This window comes from Anastrepha ludens, chromosome 4 (genome assembly GCF_028408465.1).
Source record: "Anastrepha ludens isolate Willacy chromosome 4, idAnaLude1.1, whole genome shotgun sequence".
Classification (NCBI taxonomy): domain Eukaryota; kingdom Metazoa; phylum Arthropoda; class Insecta; order Diptera; family Tephritidae; genus Anastrepha; species Anastrepha ludens.
The window spans coordinates 40,358,213-40,377,057 of record NC_071500.1 but is presented as its reverse complement, the minus strand read 5'-3'; the positions used below and the strand labels follow the sequence as shown (position 1 = coordinate 40,377,057).

Here is an 18,845-nt window from a genome sequence, read left to right as displayed (position 1 = left end):
GTGTTCCTCTAGGATCTGTAGGTAAAATTCGGCGATAGCCTCCTCAATCCACCTCCATTTTTCCTTAGGAATGTTTCCTTCCTCCTCTTCCTTGTTAATGATGGCCAGTATCTCACCGCCGCCTTTACGACCTTACGTTTCTACGACAGTCGGTTCTACGCTACCGAAACGACAAGGATTTATATCCGGTCAAGGACTGTCACTCCAGCAGCATTCCCCGTATGTAAGTATGGGGAATGTTTATGCTGTTACCACAACAACAACAACGACCTCACTGAATGTTGGGTATTTATGGCCACCTGTTTTTAGCTTTTTGGCGACCTTTTCTTCTACGTTCTCTGCAGAACGTTGCCTTTTAGGAGTAGCACCCACCGGTTTACCCTAGTCGGATATTACTCCCTTTGCCCATTCCAGCGATTTGGCTTGTTCTTCTGTTAGCTGTTCTCCTAGTTTAATAAGGCCGCCTTTTTCTCGTAGTAGCTTTGCTTATAGAGACGGACATGTTTAGCCTGTCCCCCCTGCCCTACAATAATATTTCTATAATAATAGGCCCTTCTATGGCAACCTGCCGGTTAAACCTGGAAGCAGGTGCCGACCCCCGTCCCCTGAAAGAGGTTGAGGTGAAATGGGGATTGCTCGCCCTAAGCGGAGTTGATCCCGTAACTCCTGGTGTTGGTCGCTTGGGAGCCGGAGTCCCCCGTTGTCTCCTGCAGTACTCGTACTGGGACCAGCCCTATCGCTCAAGCCCCCTCTGTCTCCTATTACTGGCGGTCTGACCACTACCTTGCTCGCAGCTGTGGCAGCAGTCGGGTTCACCTCCGTCGGTTTTTTGGGAGGACTGTCCTCCTCGTTAGAATTATGTTTCTTTAAATGTTTCTCCATTCTTTGGTCCCACGAGTGCCGGACAAGGGAGGTTCGCCTGCACAGAGGTCCGTGTGCACAGGTAAGGCTAGATAGAACCGGAGGTCGCCAGGTATCCGGAGCACTCCGTTCACGACTGGGCTGTTTTTGATCTGAGTCCCCAGCCAGGATGAACCTCGGCACGGGTCATGTTACACCATGTTCCAACCCAGTTGGCAGAACTTGGTCATCGTTCAAAAAGACAGTCCGAACCATAGGAGTGGAGTGAACTCGTTTATTATTGGAATGTACGTAAACGAACCCACTGCCATCCAATGATAAGGCCTGATTAATGATTCGACTAAGCCTCCGCAACACGGCAAGGTGCCTACCTCGCGGAGGTTATTTGCAGATAAAAAGGAACAAATATAGGGTTTTTCAGCAAGAGCGCTTCAACTTTTGAACTTTTTTGAATAAAACACAAACGGTTTGACTTTTTTAACTAAAATTTTTTTTTATTATCGAGTTTGAACATATACATTTAAGTATGAAATTCGATTTCTTTTGCATGACCACCGCGTGCACGTTTTACGAAGTCCAATCGTTGAACCCAATTTTCGACCACTCTTTTGCATAAATCGGCCGAAATTCCAGCAATTTCGCGTTCAATATTGGCTCTGAGCTCACAAATCGTCGCCGGCTTGTTACTGTAGACCAATGACTTCACATAACCCCAAAACGGGACGGCTTGTTAAATGGACCGTAAAATGGCCGTAATGCTCTTAAAGTAGCAGCAACAGAACGATTATTTTCATAAAAAATTTGCACGATTTGCAATCGTTGCTCAAGTGTGTAGCGTTCCATGATGAAATGTATACTAATGAAGTTTACAAATGACAAGCGAAAAATAAAAAATATTGCGTCGTTCGCCCTCCCTATCGGAAAAAAGTTGAAACGCACCTATTGAACAACCCATTATTATAAGTCCACACAATACAGTTTGTGAGAATCGAATAGGTCAAATAGTTTTTAACTTATTGCGACTCCGATTCCATTAGACCACTGTACGTGTAAAAAACTGGCTGAAATATGTATGTACCTTGCAGCTACTCAGTGTTATGAATATTTGTATGGCGACCACCGTAACCGAATGGTTAGTGCGTGACTACCATTCGAAAGCGCGTAGGTTCAAATCTCCGTGCATGAAACACTAAAATAATAGAAGAATGGCAATGGCAAACCTTCGAGTGTATTTCTGCTATGAAAAATCTCCTAATAAAAAATATTTGCCGTTCGGAGTCGGCTTAAAACTGTAGGTCCCTCCATTTGTGGAACAACAACGCATGCCACAAATAGGAGGAGGAGCTCGGCCAAACAAGCAAAAAAGGTTTAAGAGCCAATTATATTTATATATTGTATCTATATGGCAGATTTGTTTATCCAACTCGTTTAATATGATATTTCAATCCGTGGTTGCTGTTTGAATTTATCCAAATAAAAAATTAACCAATTTTCGCGATATTTTTTCTTGGTGGCTAAATTGTTAGAATTCTTGCGTTTCTCTTTTATAAACATCTTCAAATCTTTGGTAAAATTTCTTTAAAGGTATCGGCCATCGATTTTTCATATTAATCGGTGAATTGAACGGTTGTGGCTTATTTATTCAGTTGCTGAAGTAGTTGAATTAATTTTGTTTTTGTTTTTTCTGGAAGCTATGATGCTTAAAAATAGAGTTTAAAGCAAATAATATTGATTGCTTCATTGGAGGTAAACAAGGAAAATATATTGCCGAAAATCAATCTCCCAGCAGCGACTTGTATGTAGCGGTCTTCTTCTTATGCTTGTATGATCATTACAGCACAGCAATTCAAAATCTTTTTTAAGCAGAGTTACCCTCATACATAGTCCCACTTCTTCGAAGTGAATATCATTAATTGTATTTAAGTACAAAGTCGAAAAAGTAAGCTCATTTTCCAATTCACATTTGTCTGATGTCAGCACAAGATGGGTATAAAAAATACTTCAAAGGAAAAAAAGGGTAAATTGTTCTCACGAACCGAATTTTTATTGCAGATGAAATTAGCATTGATCACAATGAACCTAAGTCGAAGCAAGAGTCTATGCTGGGGCATACAAAATGTATACCAGCGTCTAGAGTGTCAAGTAACTCAATCGGCAGGAGAGATGAAGGATACAGATGTTTGGGGATCCATGTTGCTATTGTATCAAAAAGAAAAAACTTAAAGTATTACGTTCAATTTCAAAAAAATTTAAAATATGTCATTAAAGAAAGTTTGTCTTGCATAACCCTTCATCCACTCACAGCAATCATACTGTGATGATTGCCCTGCACAAGTGTAGTTTCGAAACACTAAACCCCGCCAGACTTTTTCTTGTGAGGGTTTCTGAAATTGTACTTCAGCAACTGAATTCACTGAAGTGGTCGAGATATTAGAAAGAGAGAGAAAACAATTGTAAACTGATTCCTTCAGAGTGTTTGCTTTTTCTTTGTGTCCGATTATAATCGGTTTGAAATGTTATGCTTCCTATTGGCCTTTATTGCAGTGAAGTACTTCGTTCAAGAGTCCTCAATGCCGACGCTTAAGCCAAACTATCATCTAGTAACGGAAGTTTATGTGCTGTTACAGAGAGCTATTGACATTCAAAAAGATTTAAAAATCCTGAATGTACATAGAGGATTTTCCCGTTGGTACACCCAAAGCGTTGATAGCGTTTAGCGGCCATCTTAGTAAAGCAACAGCTGTCAAATTTGACACTACTTTAATCTTGACATTCAACCATGTATATTAATACTGCAAGATTCAACATTGCATTAGAATCTGTATGTTCGCCCAACATTTCGTGCGTATCCACTTTATGGTGTTTGGGACCATCCAGCAGAGTCCACAACTCGCAATTTATCCATAAGATTGAGATAACCGGATGGGTGGCTGATGAAGCAGTATCTATATTCAAGGATTTTCGGAAATATTACTGTCGTGTGCGGAAAAATTTACAGCATACTATGCCACAATGTGAGGAAATGATAGATTGGCGAGTTATTATCGAGACCTGACAAAGTTCAATTAATAATAATTAGCACTTACACCCTTTGTTGCGTGTCTTGTCGAACACCCCCTCTTATGTGTGGTGTGAACCTTGATGTTTTTTCACGGAACGGATGAGTTCTATTAAGGTACTTGACCCCCTTGGAAAGCTAAAAAGTATAACATATTCAATAATTTTTTTTTTATGTTCTGTATAATATATTAAAATAAATTTTTTTTTTTAATTTTTATTTAGAGCTTATATAATACAAAACAAAATTTATTTATTAAAATTTCTTTTTTTAACATATATCCAGGAGGCGCCAAAGTCGAGGCCTGAAGAAAATCATGTCTTGCGGCGGACAGTTAATCTTAGAAATGGTAATTCTAAAACAAAAGAGAGAAACAAAATTTTCAAAAGGAAGGTTCCTTGCGTGAGAATTTACCACAAACTGACAAAAAAAAAAAATAATAAAAAAATGGCGGATGTTTGAAAAAAAGTTAAGAAAACACCCCTGTTTTTCACAATGTTATGCTTAAAAAGCAATACTTTATTAACTTTTTTTTTGCAAAATGTGGTAAATTGGCATACAAAACATCTTAACAAATAAAACAAGACCAAAATCATTAAAATCGGCTAAGCAGTTTCGGAGATAAAGTGTCCGCCATTCGAAAAAAAGTAATTTCTGGAAAAACGCGTTTAAAGTTAAAACTTGCTATTTTCTTTCAGCTGAGTCAGCAAGTAATGAGTGCAGGATGCGCCTGCACATTTTCACTGATTTCACTTTGTTAGAATTCGAATTTAAAAAAACAGTTTCAGGTGATGATTTTTAAAAGTATAAGGATTGAAAAAATGTAAAAAAAAAAAATTAATTTTTTGAAACTTATATGGTGGTCAAGTACCTTAACTGAAGAGCTAAACCCCAACAACCACAAATAGTTCGCTGATAGGCTTTAGAGCAAATTCTTCTTTGACTTCGGGAACTATCTTCAGCTATGGTTCACTGGCCACCGAAATCACCTGCCTCAACGCCGCTCGTACTTTTTTTGTGTGGCTACTTGAAATCTCTGGCCTATACAGACAGCCTCTCGTGATCAAATTATACAAAGATCTCATCGAAAACTAGTCCATTAAGATGGCCGCGATTGTCATTGGCCCCGAAAATATTAGGTGCGCAACTAAGTTCCAATATATGTCAATAGATGCCGCCAGCAGTGTGATCTAGTCGATTCTAACATAACCTAAACGTTAGACATATGGTAAACAAATTGCTTCGGCATATTAGTGATTTTGTTTTAGTATTCTTAGTATTCTTTTAGTACTTCTGGTTTTGTGAAAATGTCTGATTTTGTGTCGAATAGTCGTCATTTGTGGGAAGTGTTGATTTTCCTCTTTCATTCGAAGAAAACGGGGGCTGAAGCGCAAGGAGAGCTACAAAAAGCTTATGGAGATGCTGCTTTAAGTGAAACAACATGTTGAGATTGGTTCCGTCGCTTCAAAAACGGTGATTTTAATGGTGACGACCGTCCGCGTGAAGGAAGATCAAGAACCTCCGAAGACGCTCAATTGGATTGGATCCTCAATGAGGATCCGTGCCAAACGCAAGAAGAGCTTGCTTTAGTATTAGGAGTTACCCGCGAATCCATTTCCAAGCAATTGCATGCTTTGGGAATTATTCAGAAACAGGGGACTTGAGTTCCTTATGAGTTAAAACCAAGTGATGTTGAACGTCGTTTTTTCGCCTGTGAACAACTGCTCCAGCGGCAAAAAGGAAGGGTTTTCTTCTTCACATCGTGACGCGTGATGAAAAATGGATTCATTACAGCTTACATCCAAAGAAAAGAAAGTCATGGGGACTGCCCGGTCATGCTTCTACGTCGTCGCCTCGGCCATGTATTTGGTGGGACCAAGTTGGTGTTATTTATTATGAACTGTTAAAACCAAGCGAAACCATCTCTGGGGATTGGTATCGAATTCAATTGATGCGATTGAGCCAAGCACTGCGCGAGAAGCAGCCGCAATACGCGGAGAGGCATGAAAAAATGATTCTACAGCATGACAACCACGTTGCCAAACCCGTTAAAACCTACCTGGAAACACGGAAATGGGAAATCCTACCCCACCCTCTATATTCTCCAGATATTGCGCCGTCCGATTATCACCTGTTCCGATCAATGGCACATAGTTTAGCTGACTAGCAGTTCCATTCATATGAAGACATCAAAAAATGGCTTGATACGTGGATAGCCTCAAAAGATGAACAGTTTTACCGCGACGGTATGCGAGATCTACCAGAAAGATGGGAAAAAGTAGTAGCCAGCGATGGGCAATACTTTTATTGATTCACTTGTAACCATTTTTTCTGAATAAAGTTATATTTTCATCAAAAAAACAGGGAGAACCTAGTTGCACACCTAATATACATATATATATTTTTTTATTATTTTTTATTTATTTTTCCATTTATTTAATGCAATCTGTTTTATTAGACATGTCTGGAAAGCGCCCAGTGGTGCAACTAATCGTAAAATTTTTGTTTATTAGCATTATAAGTCCACGGTCGAGTTCCTCTTCAGGCTTTTAAGGAGATGGGATTGAGATTTATTTCTGTGTTTAAGGGGTTTGTGTATGATTGAAGTCTTTTATTGTGAGATGTGGCAAGCTTTTTTATTTCTTCAGCTATTGTGAGAAGTTTGCTATGCATTTGGGCATTTGTGATGTAATATGGTGCGTTTGTAATCATTCTTAAGCTTTTTGACTGGAATCTTTGGAGTATTTCGATGTTAGAGTTAGATGCAGTGCCCTAGGGTTGTATGCCATAGCTCATATTGGTGGAGAAAAGCATGAGCATCTCGTTTAAGTAACCAGTTTAGGTTTCGGAGCTTAATTCCAAGTGATTTGCGCTTTTTGAAAACATGCCAAGTTATTTTGTAACATTATTTTGGGGAATGATTACACTATTGAGTTTAACGGGTGCGCAAGTGTTTCGTTTGAGTGTAAAGGTAACTTGAGAAGGTTTTGTCTGGTTGCGTTTATTTTCCAGTCTTTCAGCTATTTTATCAATTCCTGTCTGGAGTTTGAGCGAAGCCACTCCGTCTTAGCGAATCGGGCGGTCTCATCTGCAAAAGTTCCGCAAATAGTTCCCTCTGAGAGTGGTAGATCTTTTGTGTAAAGCAAGTAAAGTAGTGGGCCCTTTATATTGCCTTGGGTTCCATAAATTTAAAGGCAACGGGCATTAAGCTGAAGGTATGATACGAAAAGTTTTCATCTTCACTGCGCATTTTCCTGGTTTAAGGATCAGTTTTATTTGTGCGACTTTCCATTGTGGAGGAACAAAATTAGTTAGTACAACATTATTGTCTATTTATAGGTACATTTCTGAGATAGAGACTCCTTTATCGGGCAATTCTCAAGTGATGAGATCATATCCGGTAGCTTTCTTTGTTTTGAGCCTTTTTATTGCTGCTTGCACTTCGTTTTTCGAAAAAAAAATGTATGGGCGGGTCCATCTGGTAGATGAGTTCCAGGGTGTCTTTGACATTTTAGGCAGTGCGCCACAAAAAATGCCACCAAATGCGTATGAAATTAACATACAATAATACAAACCCAATTGCTGCAATATCACTTTAATTTGTGTGATTTATTTATTTTCAAAGCTCCATCGCTCTTATTTTTAAACCCTTAACAAGTAAAGTCCAAAGAAATTTCTTTTCATCATATTTGATTTTATCACATTTTGAGCTAAAGTGTAGTTTGTGAAATTTATATTTTACTAGTTGACCCGGCAAACGTTGTTTTGCCTTATAAATTATTTCTAGTTTCTAGATGAGTTCTGGTGCAGACAAAAAGTAACTTACTTATTATAAGTGTGTAAGTAAATGGTTTATGCGTGAAATGGGCATGGAGTGCTATGAACGATAAGGGAATATAAAAATAACAAACGCCAAACAATATTATTTTCAAGTTATTATACGAGTAGTTTATTTCTTAAACTTACATATCCCATATTAATTACGGCAGTAACACTAACAAACAACATCAACCTTTAAATGCTATAGCGTGAACAATATTTTTGTTAGCCCATCTTTAGCGAGTACAAACAAACTGGATGCTTCACCCACTCGAGAACATGCCGCGTACAATTGCCCGTGTGAAAAACATGGTGTACTCAAATCTAAGCCACAAATAGACATCGTTTGGTCTTGGGATTTGCTGATTGTCATTGCAAATGCCAATCTAATCGGAACTGAATTCGTTTGAATTGAATTGGCACATCTGTAGGTATGATAGGAATCCGTGGTATTAATATATTTTCACCTTTCAACTTGCCATTTAAAATGCTGGCTTCGATAACATTTTTCATCAATTTTCGAATGACTAATCGCGTACCGTTGCATAGCCGTGGCGGGTTTAAATTACGAAGCAAGATAATTGGAGATCCAACCTTCAATCGTAAGTTATGCGGTGGCATGCCTGGCAAATACAGTGAATTGAAAAATTCTGTGGGAAAATTGACAGCTTCGCTGGCATCGCAAACTGATTTGTATGATACCAAGTTCCCTGGCAACAACTGTGATATCTTCAAATTTAAATTGTCAACGTCTGCATTTTTTGCTGCTAAAATAGTTCTTTCTGCAAGCCACTCATGATTTATGTACTGTGTGTGTACATCGGGAAATATTTGTTCAATGAGAGTATCTTGCGAATCAGCGATTGTGCAGAAATCGGTCGGTAATCTTACGTATCCAGTTTCATCTGTAGCAACTTTTCCATCACCGATATCTAAGAGTTGTTTTGAGAATGTTTCAGCGAATGGATCTTGAAGCATTTGAACGAGCATATTTCCGTTCAGCTGTACTTTTTCAACATTACGCCACAGTGGAGATGTGCTTAAGCTAGTGTTGATCTCATCAGCGTATGTTGAACGTAGAATGAGAGAAGTGTTTGTCTGAAATCACCTGAAAGCACCAACAGAGTGCCGCCAAATACTTTGTCGTTGTTTTTAATATCTTTCAATGTCCTGTTCAACGCCGCAATTGAATGTTTGTGTGCCATAGTACATTCTTCCCAGATGATAATTTTACACTGTTTCAGATGCAGTTCGATTTGGCGAATTCATACCGAAATGAGTGAGTGATAAGTTGGTAATGACAATGCAAAGATCCTCAATAGCAATCAATGATTCATTGTACATAGCGTCGCTGAATGTTATCGTTAGATCGTTGCACCGTGTACCATGTTGATGCAATATATCCTCAGTCATAGAATCTTTGTGATTATCCCACAATATCTGTGCTCGAGCTGGGAAACATGTAATCAACACTATAGCGAATAGTAGACGAATTTGTACAGTTCAATGCAGCTTCAGCAAGCATACACTCCCACTGGTTGTCATCTTCCAGGAAGCCGTTTGCAAGGCATGCGTCTTTATATGTTGTACTGTTGCCCATTCACTTTACTGTTATGCACTTGGAAGTGTACGAAGTACAAACATGTACTCATTTGTGCATCCCACTGTATATCTTGAAATGATAATGGGCCAGTAATATTAACCAACAACAGTCGAAGATAAAAGCACTCAGTGTGTCTTGGATTGACTGTAAATATATTAATCGCCCTAAAGCGTTCGATTTAAATAAATTGAGACATGCATCAACTGGTGAGCCTTGCTTGCGGGGGATCCATTTTTTTGTCGTACTTGTGAATAGAGTAATGTTCTTGCAAAGGCACCAAAATCATCTGTACTATTACACAATTCAAAAAATGCAGTGAGTGTAGTTTTAGGTGTATTTGTAGCACGATCAATCACTGTCTCGTTCGTGAAAAATACACGCTGGCCGTTTTCAAGATGGACGGCTAACTAAACAACTGCTGGTTCCCGTTCATGAATTGGAAAACCGAAGATACGCCAAGCAGCTTCATTGGAGCTGATGTACCGACCAATTTGGTAGAGCGTAATTTCATCGTTTTTATTCATTGGAGGAGCATTTACATTAGTATTTTCTACTCTAAACACAGCCATATCACTGCCTTTATGGACATACTTGCAAATATATTTGATGCTCTTCACAGAACTGCAAAACTCAACATTAATATGAGCATTGTATGTCTTGGTTAGCAGAGGCGAATACGGCACCGCCCAACGATTGTCAATGTCAATGCCTGTGTTGCTGATATTTTTAATAAATGATTGTCCGCCATTATCGGGACTTCTTCGACGACATATTGGATATCCGTCCGTATTTGTTATCGTGTCATTAATGAAACCTTTAGGGAAATTTTTAGTACATTTTCCATCTGTCATGCAAGGCGATGAACGATGAAGAGTACGATACTATCCATGAACGATACTATCGATTTCTTCAGGACGATTTTGACGATTAACCAAACCAAAATGTGCGCATGAGATAATCCTCGTTTTTGCCATTCAACTGAGCACAGCCAGCAACGTGTGGGACCGAATACATGTAATTTAGTAATGAAACTTATTAGATACTTCAACTTTTGTCTGAATACACGTGCTGTAATGTCATGACGATGTATTGCATTTTGGGCAGGCAATAGCAAAGATGTAATCTCTGGCCATTTTGGATTACATGTGAACGTGATAAATAAAGACGGTCGTCCATATTCGCGCACGTAAGCCATAGCATCCTGTATATATTCTTGCATATTCCGCTCGCAGCTTGAATTGATTATGTATATCGTAAGTATCGTAGTCGTTCGCCCTCTATCTTCTCGTACATGTCGATCATGAATTGTTGACAAAGCTCACGACATCGTAGAATGTTGTCCAGGCCGCGCCGAATCATTAATCGGTACGCATAATAATCTTTCGAGCTAACGTTCTTGTTTGTTTCAGCTCCTGTAATAATATATTTATGAATATTAATTTAAATTAATTCCGTTCAATAATTTAATTGTTTTGTTAAATGGTTAATGATCGAGCTCATAATAAATGAAGTACCTGATACGGGATCTCGTTGTTTTATGTTTATGCAATATCCGTCTTGCCCCTTCCAGAATATTAGCGGATATTGGAGAGCGTCATATGAACGATGTGTATCAGCAATGAACTGAAGATTATTATTTCTTCTACGAATCACAATTTCTCGTGTACCTATACCATCGCCAACCATGATTCCAGCAACGTCTTCAACAACAGGTGCATTGAATCTACGAATATTTTCTCCAGCTGGTGTTTTATCAGAAGTAATGACAATAGCGTGATTATCGCTTTGTAATTTGTGCATGTGTGATTTGAATATTTTCAACAATTCATTGTGCTCGTTCAATAGAGCGTCCGAGTCGCTGACGATGCGCCTGGCAAAAAATTAATCAAGGTTATTATAGTCACAACGTGCATTCACGCGATAGGCAAGTGCGCTTCCGGAATTCCCGCCGCCCATTAAGTAGATTTGTAAAAATGTATGTGGTTCATTTGGCATTGGCAGCAATGAGCCCATTTTATGATAAACTTGGCCTCTGATTTTCAATGTAGAATTGTATTGTTGATTAGCATTAGTATTTCGAACTATTTCTGTTGCTCCAAACGATGTCATTTCAAAGCATGAATTGAATGTTCGAATTGACTTCAGGAATACGTTAGAATCTGGATCCGTGCCGATAAGTAAACCGTTCAATGGTTCAGGTGGTGTTTCAATTTCAGGTAGTTGCACTTTTCCTTACACGCAACACATCCCAGATGGCTCATTTTGAATTTGAGAGCATGACAATGCGGACATTCCTTATCCATAGCACCAATTACCACTTTTGAATGAGCATAATATTCAATATCGGGCTCATACTGGAATGCTAGACGCAAAAATGAATCAGATGTAAATGCACGATGTACCTGTTGGCGTTGTTGGTCATTTATTCTGCGTCTATTAACCGTAAAACGGCGTGATTGTCGTTGTTCTAAACGTACACATATAACTTCATTGCGCTCAGCTCGTGTATCTTCTGATTGTTCTAGACGCAATTGTTGCATGCTCACACGTGCATCAGCATTTTGTTGGACTTGTTCTTCGGTTCTTTGGGAACTTTTATCTTTCATACTTCTGGACCTACTTGTAATACGGCTCAAATCAGCCCCTTTGCGTTTTATTGGCATTTCTCACTGTACAAAACACATATAAATTGAATTAATAAAATTACTTAATGATAGAAAATGTTATAGTTATAATTACAGCCGGCGAAAATATTAGTTTTATGAAAAAAAATTTGAAACAATAGTTGTAAAAAATTGAATTAATTATATAAAAAAATATACTTACAACACAAAAACCATTGCTGGTTGGAGCTCGTGACACGTGTTGAGTACTTTTAAGGTTATGTAAATCACCTGTTTAACTAAAACTTGATTAACGGAACTAATCGTGCCAAATACAATTAAAATTAATAATTTGATTATTATGAATAAAATAGTAATAATTAATAGTTAATATGAGAGTTACACTGAGATAGCAATATGATAATTGTAAACGTTACTACTACACTCGATACATAAACAATAATGATGGCCCAAAACTGTGTAGGGAGTGCGAGAAGTCTTATTGTGTGAGTGAAACAGGAGACCGGCTTCAGTCTATAGTATAGTGTGGCATTTCACTCAACAGTAAAAGCGCGGCAAATTTTAAGAATCTAAGATTGGTAACACTAAGCATATATCAGGATTAAACTTTAATAATAAAAATAAATGTTTATTTTCTTAAAAAATTTTTTAGATTTTTAATCGAAGTAAAGTTAAAAACACTATAATTGATCAGTTATCGAGCGGGATGAAAAATTATTAAATTACTAAAATGGCCATAAAAAAAATAGTGGTTGGTGATAAAAAAGTAAACATTTAGGGTTGTATGTATTTTTAATGCCACATTATAAAAAACTAAAAACAAAAAATTTCGTCCAAAAATTATAAAAAATGTTTAAGGGTGAACAACCCTTATAACTTAGGGGTATGGAAAATGGATAGTAGCCGATTCTCAGACCTACTGAATACGCATAAAAAATTTGGTAAAAATCGGTAAAGCCGTTTCGGAGGAGTATGGTAACTAACATAAGGACATGGAAGTTTTATATATTAGATGAATTTTATTCAGCCTTTGCTTTATGTCTAGTTTCAATTACCTTCTTCTTGTTTATTGTAATTTCTATGGATATGATTACAAATATCAATTCCAATGAGTTTGAAACATGGCTATAAATACTTCATATTTCAATTAGATAAACCAAGAAGTTGTTTTTAATTTCATTAACATGTGTTTATTTATGTATGAATGTATGTATGTATACCAAACAGATTTGAAAGTGGAGTGTGCAGAAAATTTCTGGGCACACTTCATCCCTTTAAATTTAACTTTTACAAAGTTTGCTCTCAACCGAATACTATAGTTCAAATTTAGTTCGTTTTTTAGAATTTAAGCTTTAGCAGCAATCAATACTTTCATGCAACAATTCAGTACCAAATGTGATTGTTATTACCTATATTATATTTCAAACTCATTCAATGCAATAACTGTTAAAAATATGTAATTTAGCTGGAGGAGTCTGTGCAGAAAATGCTGCCGCGCGTACCGGTACCACTACAGGCGGCCACCTCACGTTTGGTTAGTAAAGATGCTACTGCCAGGCCGACGGCGAAACAAATGCAACTGATTAAGTACTTTATGTAAGTAAGAATGACAAGCAGTTACGTAAAAATATAATTATTAATATATATACTTACATGTACTATACATCAAATGCCTGTAAATATAATAGAAACTTGTGCACATGCCATATGTACGCAATAATAGCGACTCACAACCTCTTTAATTATATACCCTTTTAAGGGGTTACATACATCCAGCAGCGCCAAAAATATGCTAAAAGAAAAGCTGGTTTTAGAAGGGATGACAAAAGAAATAAATATAAAAAAATGTTATCCATTGTTTATTAGTACATAAATTTCATAAAAAAATTTGTTTAATTTTCTTCTTTACAAAAATTAGTATATAAAAAATCACGTGACACAATGTACAATGAAAAAAGTTGACCCACGGTCTGCATCAATTCTTGTAAAATAAAGTTGTAGTTATAGTCTGTCGAGCCTGATTTTTGGATTTCGAAAAATTTTGCAATTTACGGCATTTTAAAAAAAGTATGCATATTAAGTCCTAAATGTCACATTTTAATTATGTTTACACAATTTTTTAATAAAGATATTAAAAATCTGGCTCCACAGACTATAGAGACAACACTTGGAATATTAAAAACACCCATCAAACAATATTAAAAACTGTATGAGATATCATGCAGACCGTGCCGGAAGGAGTAGTTTCGAGAAAAACGAGTTTAAACTTTCAAGTGTATTTCGCTCGAGGTCGGGCGCATTTAAAGCAAGAACTTAAAATGAATTTTTTAATTTATTTTGTTAACTTACGTCTAATCTCCCATTCCAGCTTCATATTGTATGCCTTCCTGATCAGTAATCAATTGTTGTTGATTATTTTTTTCCAGTCGACGAGATGTTCTGCCCTCTTTTGTTGCTTTCAATGATCAATTGTTCGCTTCGAGTGATCAAAAACAACTAACCTTTAGTTTCATAAACCTTAGCATATCGACCCTACACATACTCTCATAATGTTTTATAGATGCCCTTATACCAGAGAATGTTAATGCAATGAGAAGGTGCAAATGTTACTGTAAGCTTTTTTTGGTACAATTGAGATTTGAAAGATTTGTAATAAGGTCATTTAGCACACCGAGTTTATAGACACCTCACTGACTTTTGCCCACACAAAAATTAGAAACACCACACATCTTTCACCTCAACACACAACACATTTCTCACCTCGACATTAAACCAATTAAATTTTTACTATTTTCGTATTTTTGAAATAATAAGCGAATACGTAAAATTTATTACATAATTTTTTTTTTCAATTACATTAAAAAAAAACGATTAAAAAAAAAAAACTTATAAAAAAAGTTTGCGCCGGGAATTGAACTCGAGTCTAACATGTGGCGAGGAAAAATAGGCGGTGCGTTTATTTCTTCGACTGCTTATTTTTTGACCATTTTGTTACTTTTGAAATGATAAGCGGATACATAAAATGTATTACAAATTTTTTTACGATTACATTAAAAAAAAAAAATTTAAAAACGAAAAAAAAAATTTCTGCCGAGAATTGATGGCGGGTCACGTGGGGAGGATAAATACGCAGAGCGTTTATTTCTGCGCCTGTGAACAAAAGGTTTTGTGCATGCGCGCGACGCGAATAAATTTTAATAAAGTTCTGAAAGTAATTCATGAAGTTTTTCATTACATACATTCAAAAATGAACGTATACTTTATATGTAAATAAATGATGGTATATGATAATATACATAAGTACATAATATGTATGTACATGTCAATAGGAGGTATTTGCATTCAGAAAAAAAGAATGGTTTAAGATAAATCAACACTTATTTTATATTGTATGTCAATTTATAGTTTATGTATTCGACAGCATTTACATACATATGTATGTATGTACATTTGTATATGAAAAACAATAATGCACAAGCGCAAGAACATCATATCACATATGCAAGTATGCCCAAATAACCTTGACTTATGTATGTACACATGTCACAGCACATCACATTCTTACAAGAAATCAAATACACATACGCACTAGTGAACGAGTTTCTTCTGCTCTATGTATGCATATATACCGACTTTATGTCCTAGCATATATACATACATACATATATACCTACCTGCCTTCTAAACTTCCTACAAAATAATTGTATTCATATGTTACTACATCCATGCACGTTCATACATTCAAGCATACATATATGTACATATGCGCGAGCACAGCGCTCCCTTCTTGCTTCCGTGTACTTTTGTCTTTCACCAGTCGATATTCCTAATATTGTACTTACAAAAACACAATACTTTGATAGACGCGAAAGCAACAGCAAGCACAACGCGATGGCCGCTTTGCCACCACACATTCTAAAATGTTCTAGAACACAACAAAAACACATACCTCACATGCGCATGTCGCCCAAAGCTAAAATCTAAACCTAGCGACTACAAAAACAAAATACATTCGTAGACGCAGTCGCAGCGGCCATGATTCTATCAGCGACGACGCTGAACAATTTAGAACAAAAACAAAAAGTTCATTCATAAGTTCGAGCTCATATTTCAATTTCATTCATAAACGACCCGCCATATGCCAATTTTCGCGACCATTCGAAAATAGTCAATATTGGAATATTTCGCGTGGAATTATTTGCCAATATTTGATAAATCTTAAATTTTTGTCATGTCGAGTGGCCGCGGCTCCGTATGTATGTATGCACCCTTATATGTATGTAAATATGTCTTCTAACTGTGCGACAGTCGCGAGTTAATGCGACTTCCAGCGAATCACACATTGCTGTCCGCAAAGCCGCATATATGTACCTTATGATCAGAAAGTACCGGGAATGTTTAAATTAAACAAAACAGAGTTAAATTTAAGGCAAATTTACATTATCTCCTTCAAAATATGACTCGTCTGAAGCAACACACATGTGCCAACGTTTAACCCAGTCCTCCAAACACCCCCGGCAGGCCGATTTGTATTCTCTTTGATCAGTGCGATGGCGCGTTATCATCATGCAAAATCTGAGAATTGCTTGCTCACATTTCCGGGGGTTTCCAACACACAGCATCTCTCTAAGGTTTCAACACGGATAAATAATATTCCCTATTGACTGTCTGGCCCGATGGAAGGTACTCATGGTGGACTATGCCTTGGCACTCGAAGGAAACAGTCAACATCACCTTCCCGGTTCTTTTTGCTCATAGGGTATACATATCCCATCTTTTCACTGACGGACAAGAAGACGGTCGCAGTTGCTGTTTTTTATATGCATACATTTTGCGTTCGTTGAAGGTTTGTATATATTTGTATACATATGCGTGTATGCGCGTTTGGCTTTCTAGATGCATCCATGGATATTAGAATATTTTCTCATCAATATGTGTATGTAAGTAGTTCAGATTTGACTGAAGAGATTAAATATAGGAATGCATATTCATATGTATTGCCTTTATGGCTGTTTTACATATAAATTAATTCAAAAGAAGTATGAATAATGTTATATAAAAAATAAATTTCTAAATAACAGGTATTAGAAAAACCTGAATACACTATTTTAAATCAATTCTAATTAAACCAAATACAAAAAATTAAATAAAAATATCTAACAAAGAAAAATACATAAGGGACTTCAACCTGAGTCAAATATGGGACGATGTACTGCATACACGACACGTCTTTTACGATTGTGCTAAATTATAATTACTAATGAACTTTTCTAAATCAGTCATTTATTCGATTCGCAGTTTTATATGCACATATTCTGCGTTAGTTGAAAGTTTGTATGCGTAATTATATGCATATGTATGTAAGTGACATTATGTCTCTATAACAATTCCCTAAAACATTGTTATTCTCTCTAACTGTATATAATATAATTTCAATTACTACTTTAGAGTAAGTTCTTAGCTTTAAAGTTCTTCCTCAGACACTCTTGTTGCTTATTTCAAACCACTTACACGTGTGTGAACACCATTCTGAATAAAATTATAAACCTTTAAATTGTGGTTTATGTTAGTGAATAAAATTATAATAATAAACCTTTAAATTGTGGTTTATGTTAGTGGCGCAGTCGCGGAGTCAAAGAAAATGATTCTTTAAACGAACCTTCGCAAAAACTTCCTTTTGTTAACATGTAATTAAAATTATGCAAAAATTGTGAAAACTTAACAAGCTAATACACAAGCTCAAGTGAGCAGCGTTTGGACTATTTGTGATAATAAGCATTTAAAACAGAAAAAAAAAACTTGAATCCATGTAAGTAATAAGACATTTATAAAATTAAAGTTTAAATTGAATAAGAAACATTTTGAAAAAAATAACTGTTCATACTCAAGCGGTTGTGGAAATTTTTTTAAAACAACAACAAATAAATTGTAAGACTGCAAGCAAAGTCAAATAGCGGTCGAAGAATGGAGAAAGAACAATAAAAACAGCAATGTTAATGAGCGCAATGCAAATAGACGTTCGGTTTTAGGCACAACAACAATAAACATATCGTATGCAAGACCAACAGCTTCACGAAATTTGCACACAAATCGGCTCACTGAATATAAGTACCTGCAAAAGAATAACCATGGAAGAAATCAGAGAAAGAAGAGATCGCGTTGTGCAAAGCATTAAGTTAGTCTCCCCTTTCGATGGAGACAGAAATTACCTATCGCTCTTCATTGGCAGTATTGTCAACATCATTCCGCCATTCACTTCCCTTACAAATGAAGAGAAGCCCTTCTACTTCCAATGTATAGTAAGTACACTACGTGGAGCAGCTTTGGATGTAATAAGGAGAGAACAACCATCTGATTGGCTTACACTATGCGAGTTATTACCCAGCAAGAAGAGTGCCGGTCACGTTACCCATCACGTAACCTGCACGCGTGACCGTTAAGCGGTCACTAACCACGCCCCTTTACAATCACGTTGTTAAAAGCGTTGGGAAAATCGTGCCAAAAACTTTGTGTACGTGTGATTTTCTATCCCTTTCATACATATGGATTCGTTTGCCAGTGCCAGTTTCATAAAAACGTAGCGACGAACAAAATAACTTTTAGGCCAGCGCCGGCAGCACAGAGCGATAGCCTAGCGACTAGCAATGTGGGCTTCCGATCCAAAATCCTTGGTTCGAATCACAAAAAAAAAAATTTTTTATACATTTATTTTATTTTGTTTTATGATATGTTTATGAGGAGAATTTTTTCATGGCAGAAATACACTCGGTGTTTTGCCATTGCCTGCTGATGGGCGACCGCTATTAGAAAAATGTTTTTATTAATTTTGCTTTCACCGAGATTCGAACTGACGTTCTCTCTGTGAATTCTGAATAGTAGT

General features: G+C 36.7%; 1 protein-coding gene across 1 annotated transcript in view; it reads left to right on the top strand.

Annotated features, from left to right (window-relative positions):
* LOC128861796 (SCY1-like protein 2) overlaps window positions 1-18,845 on the top strand; it is a 156,188-nt gene that overhangs the window by 68,229 nt on the left and 69,114 nt on the right. Inside the window, exon 8 of the mRNA XM_054100173.1 lies at window positions 13,431-13,561. Coding sequence (XP_053956148.1) covers window positions 13,431-13,561 — 131 coding nt within the window. The remainder of the gene's footprint in view (window positions 1-13,430; window positions 13,562-18,845) is intronic.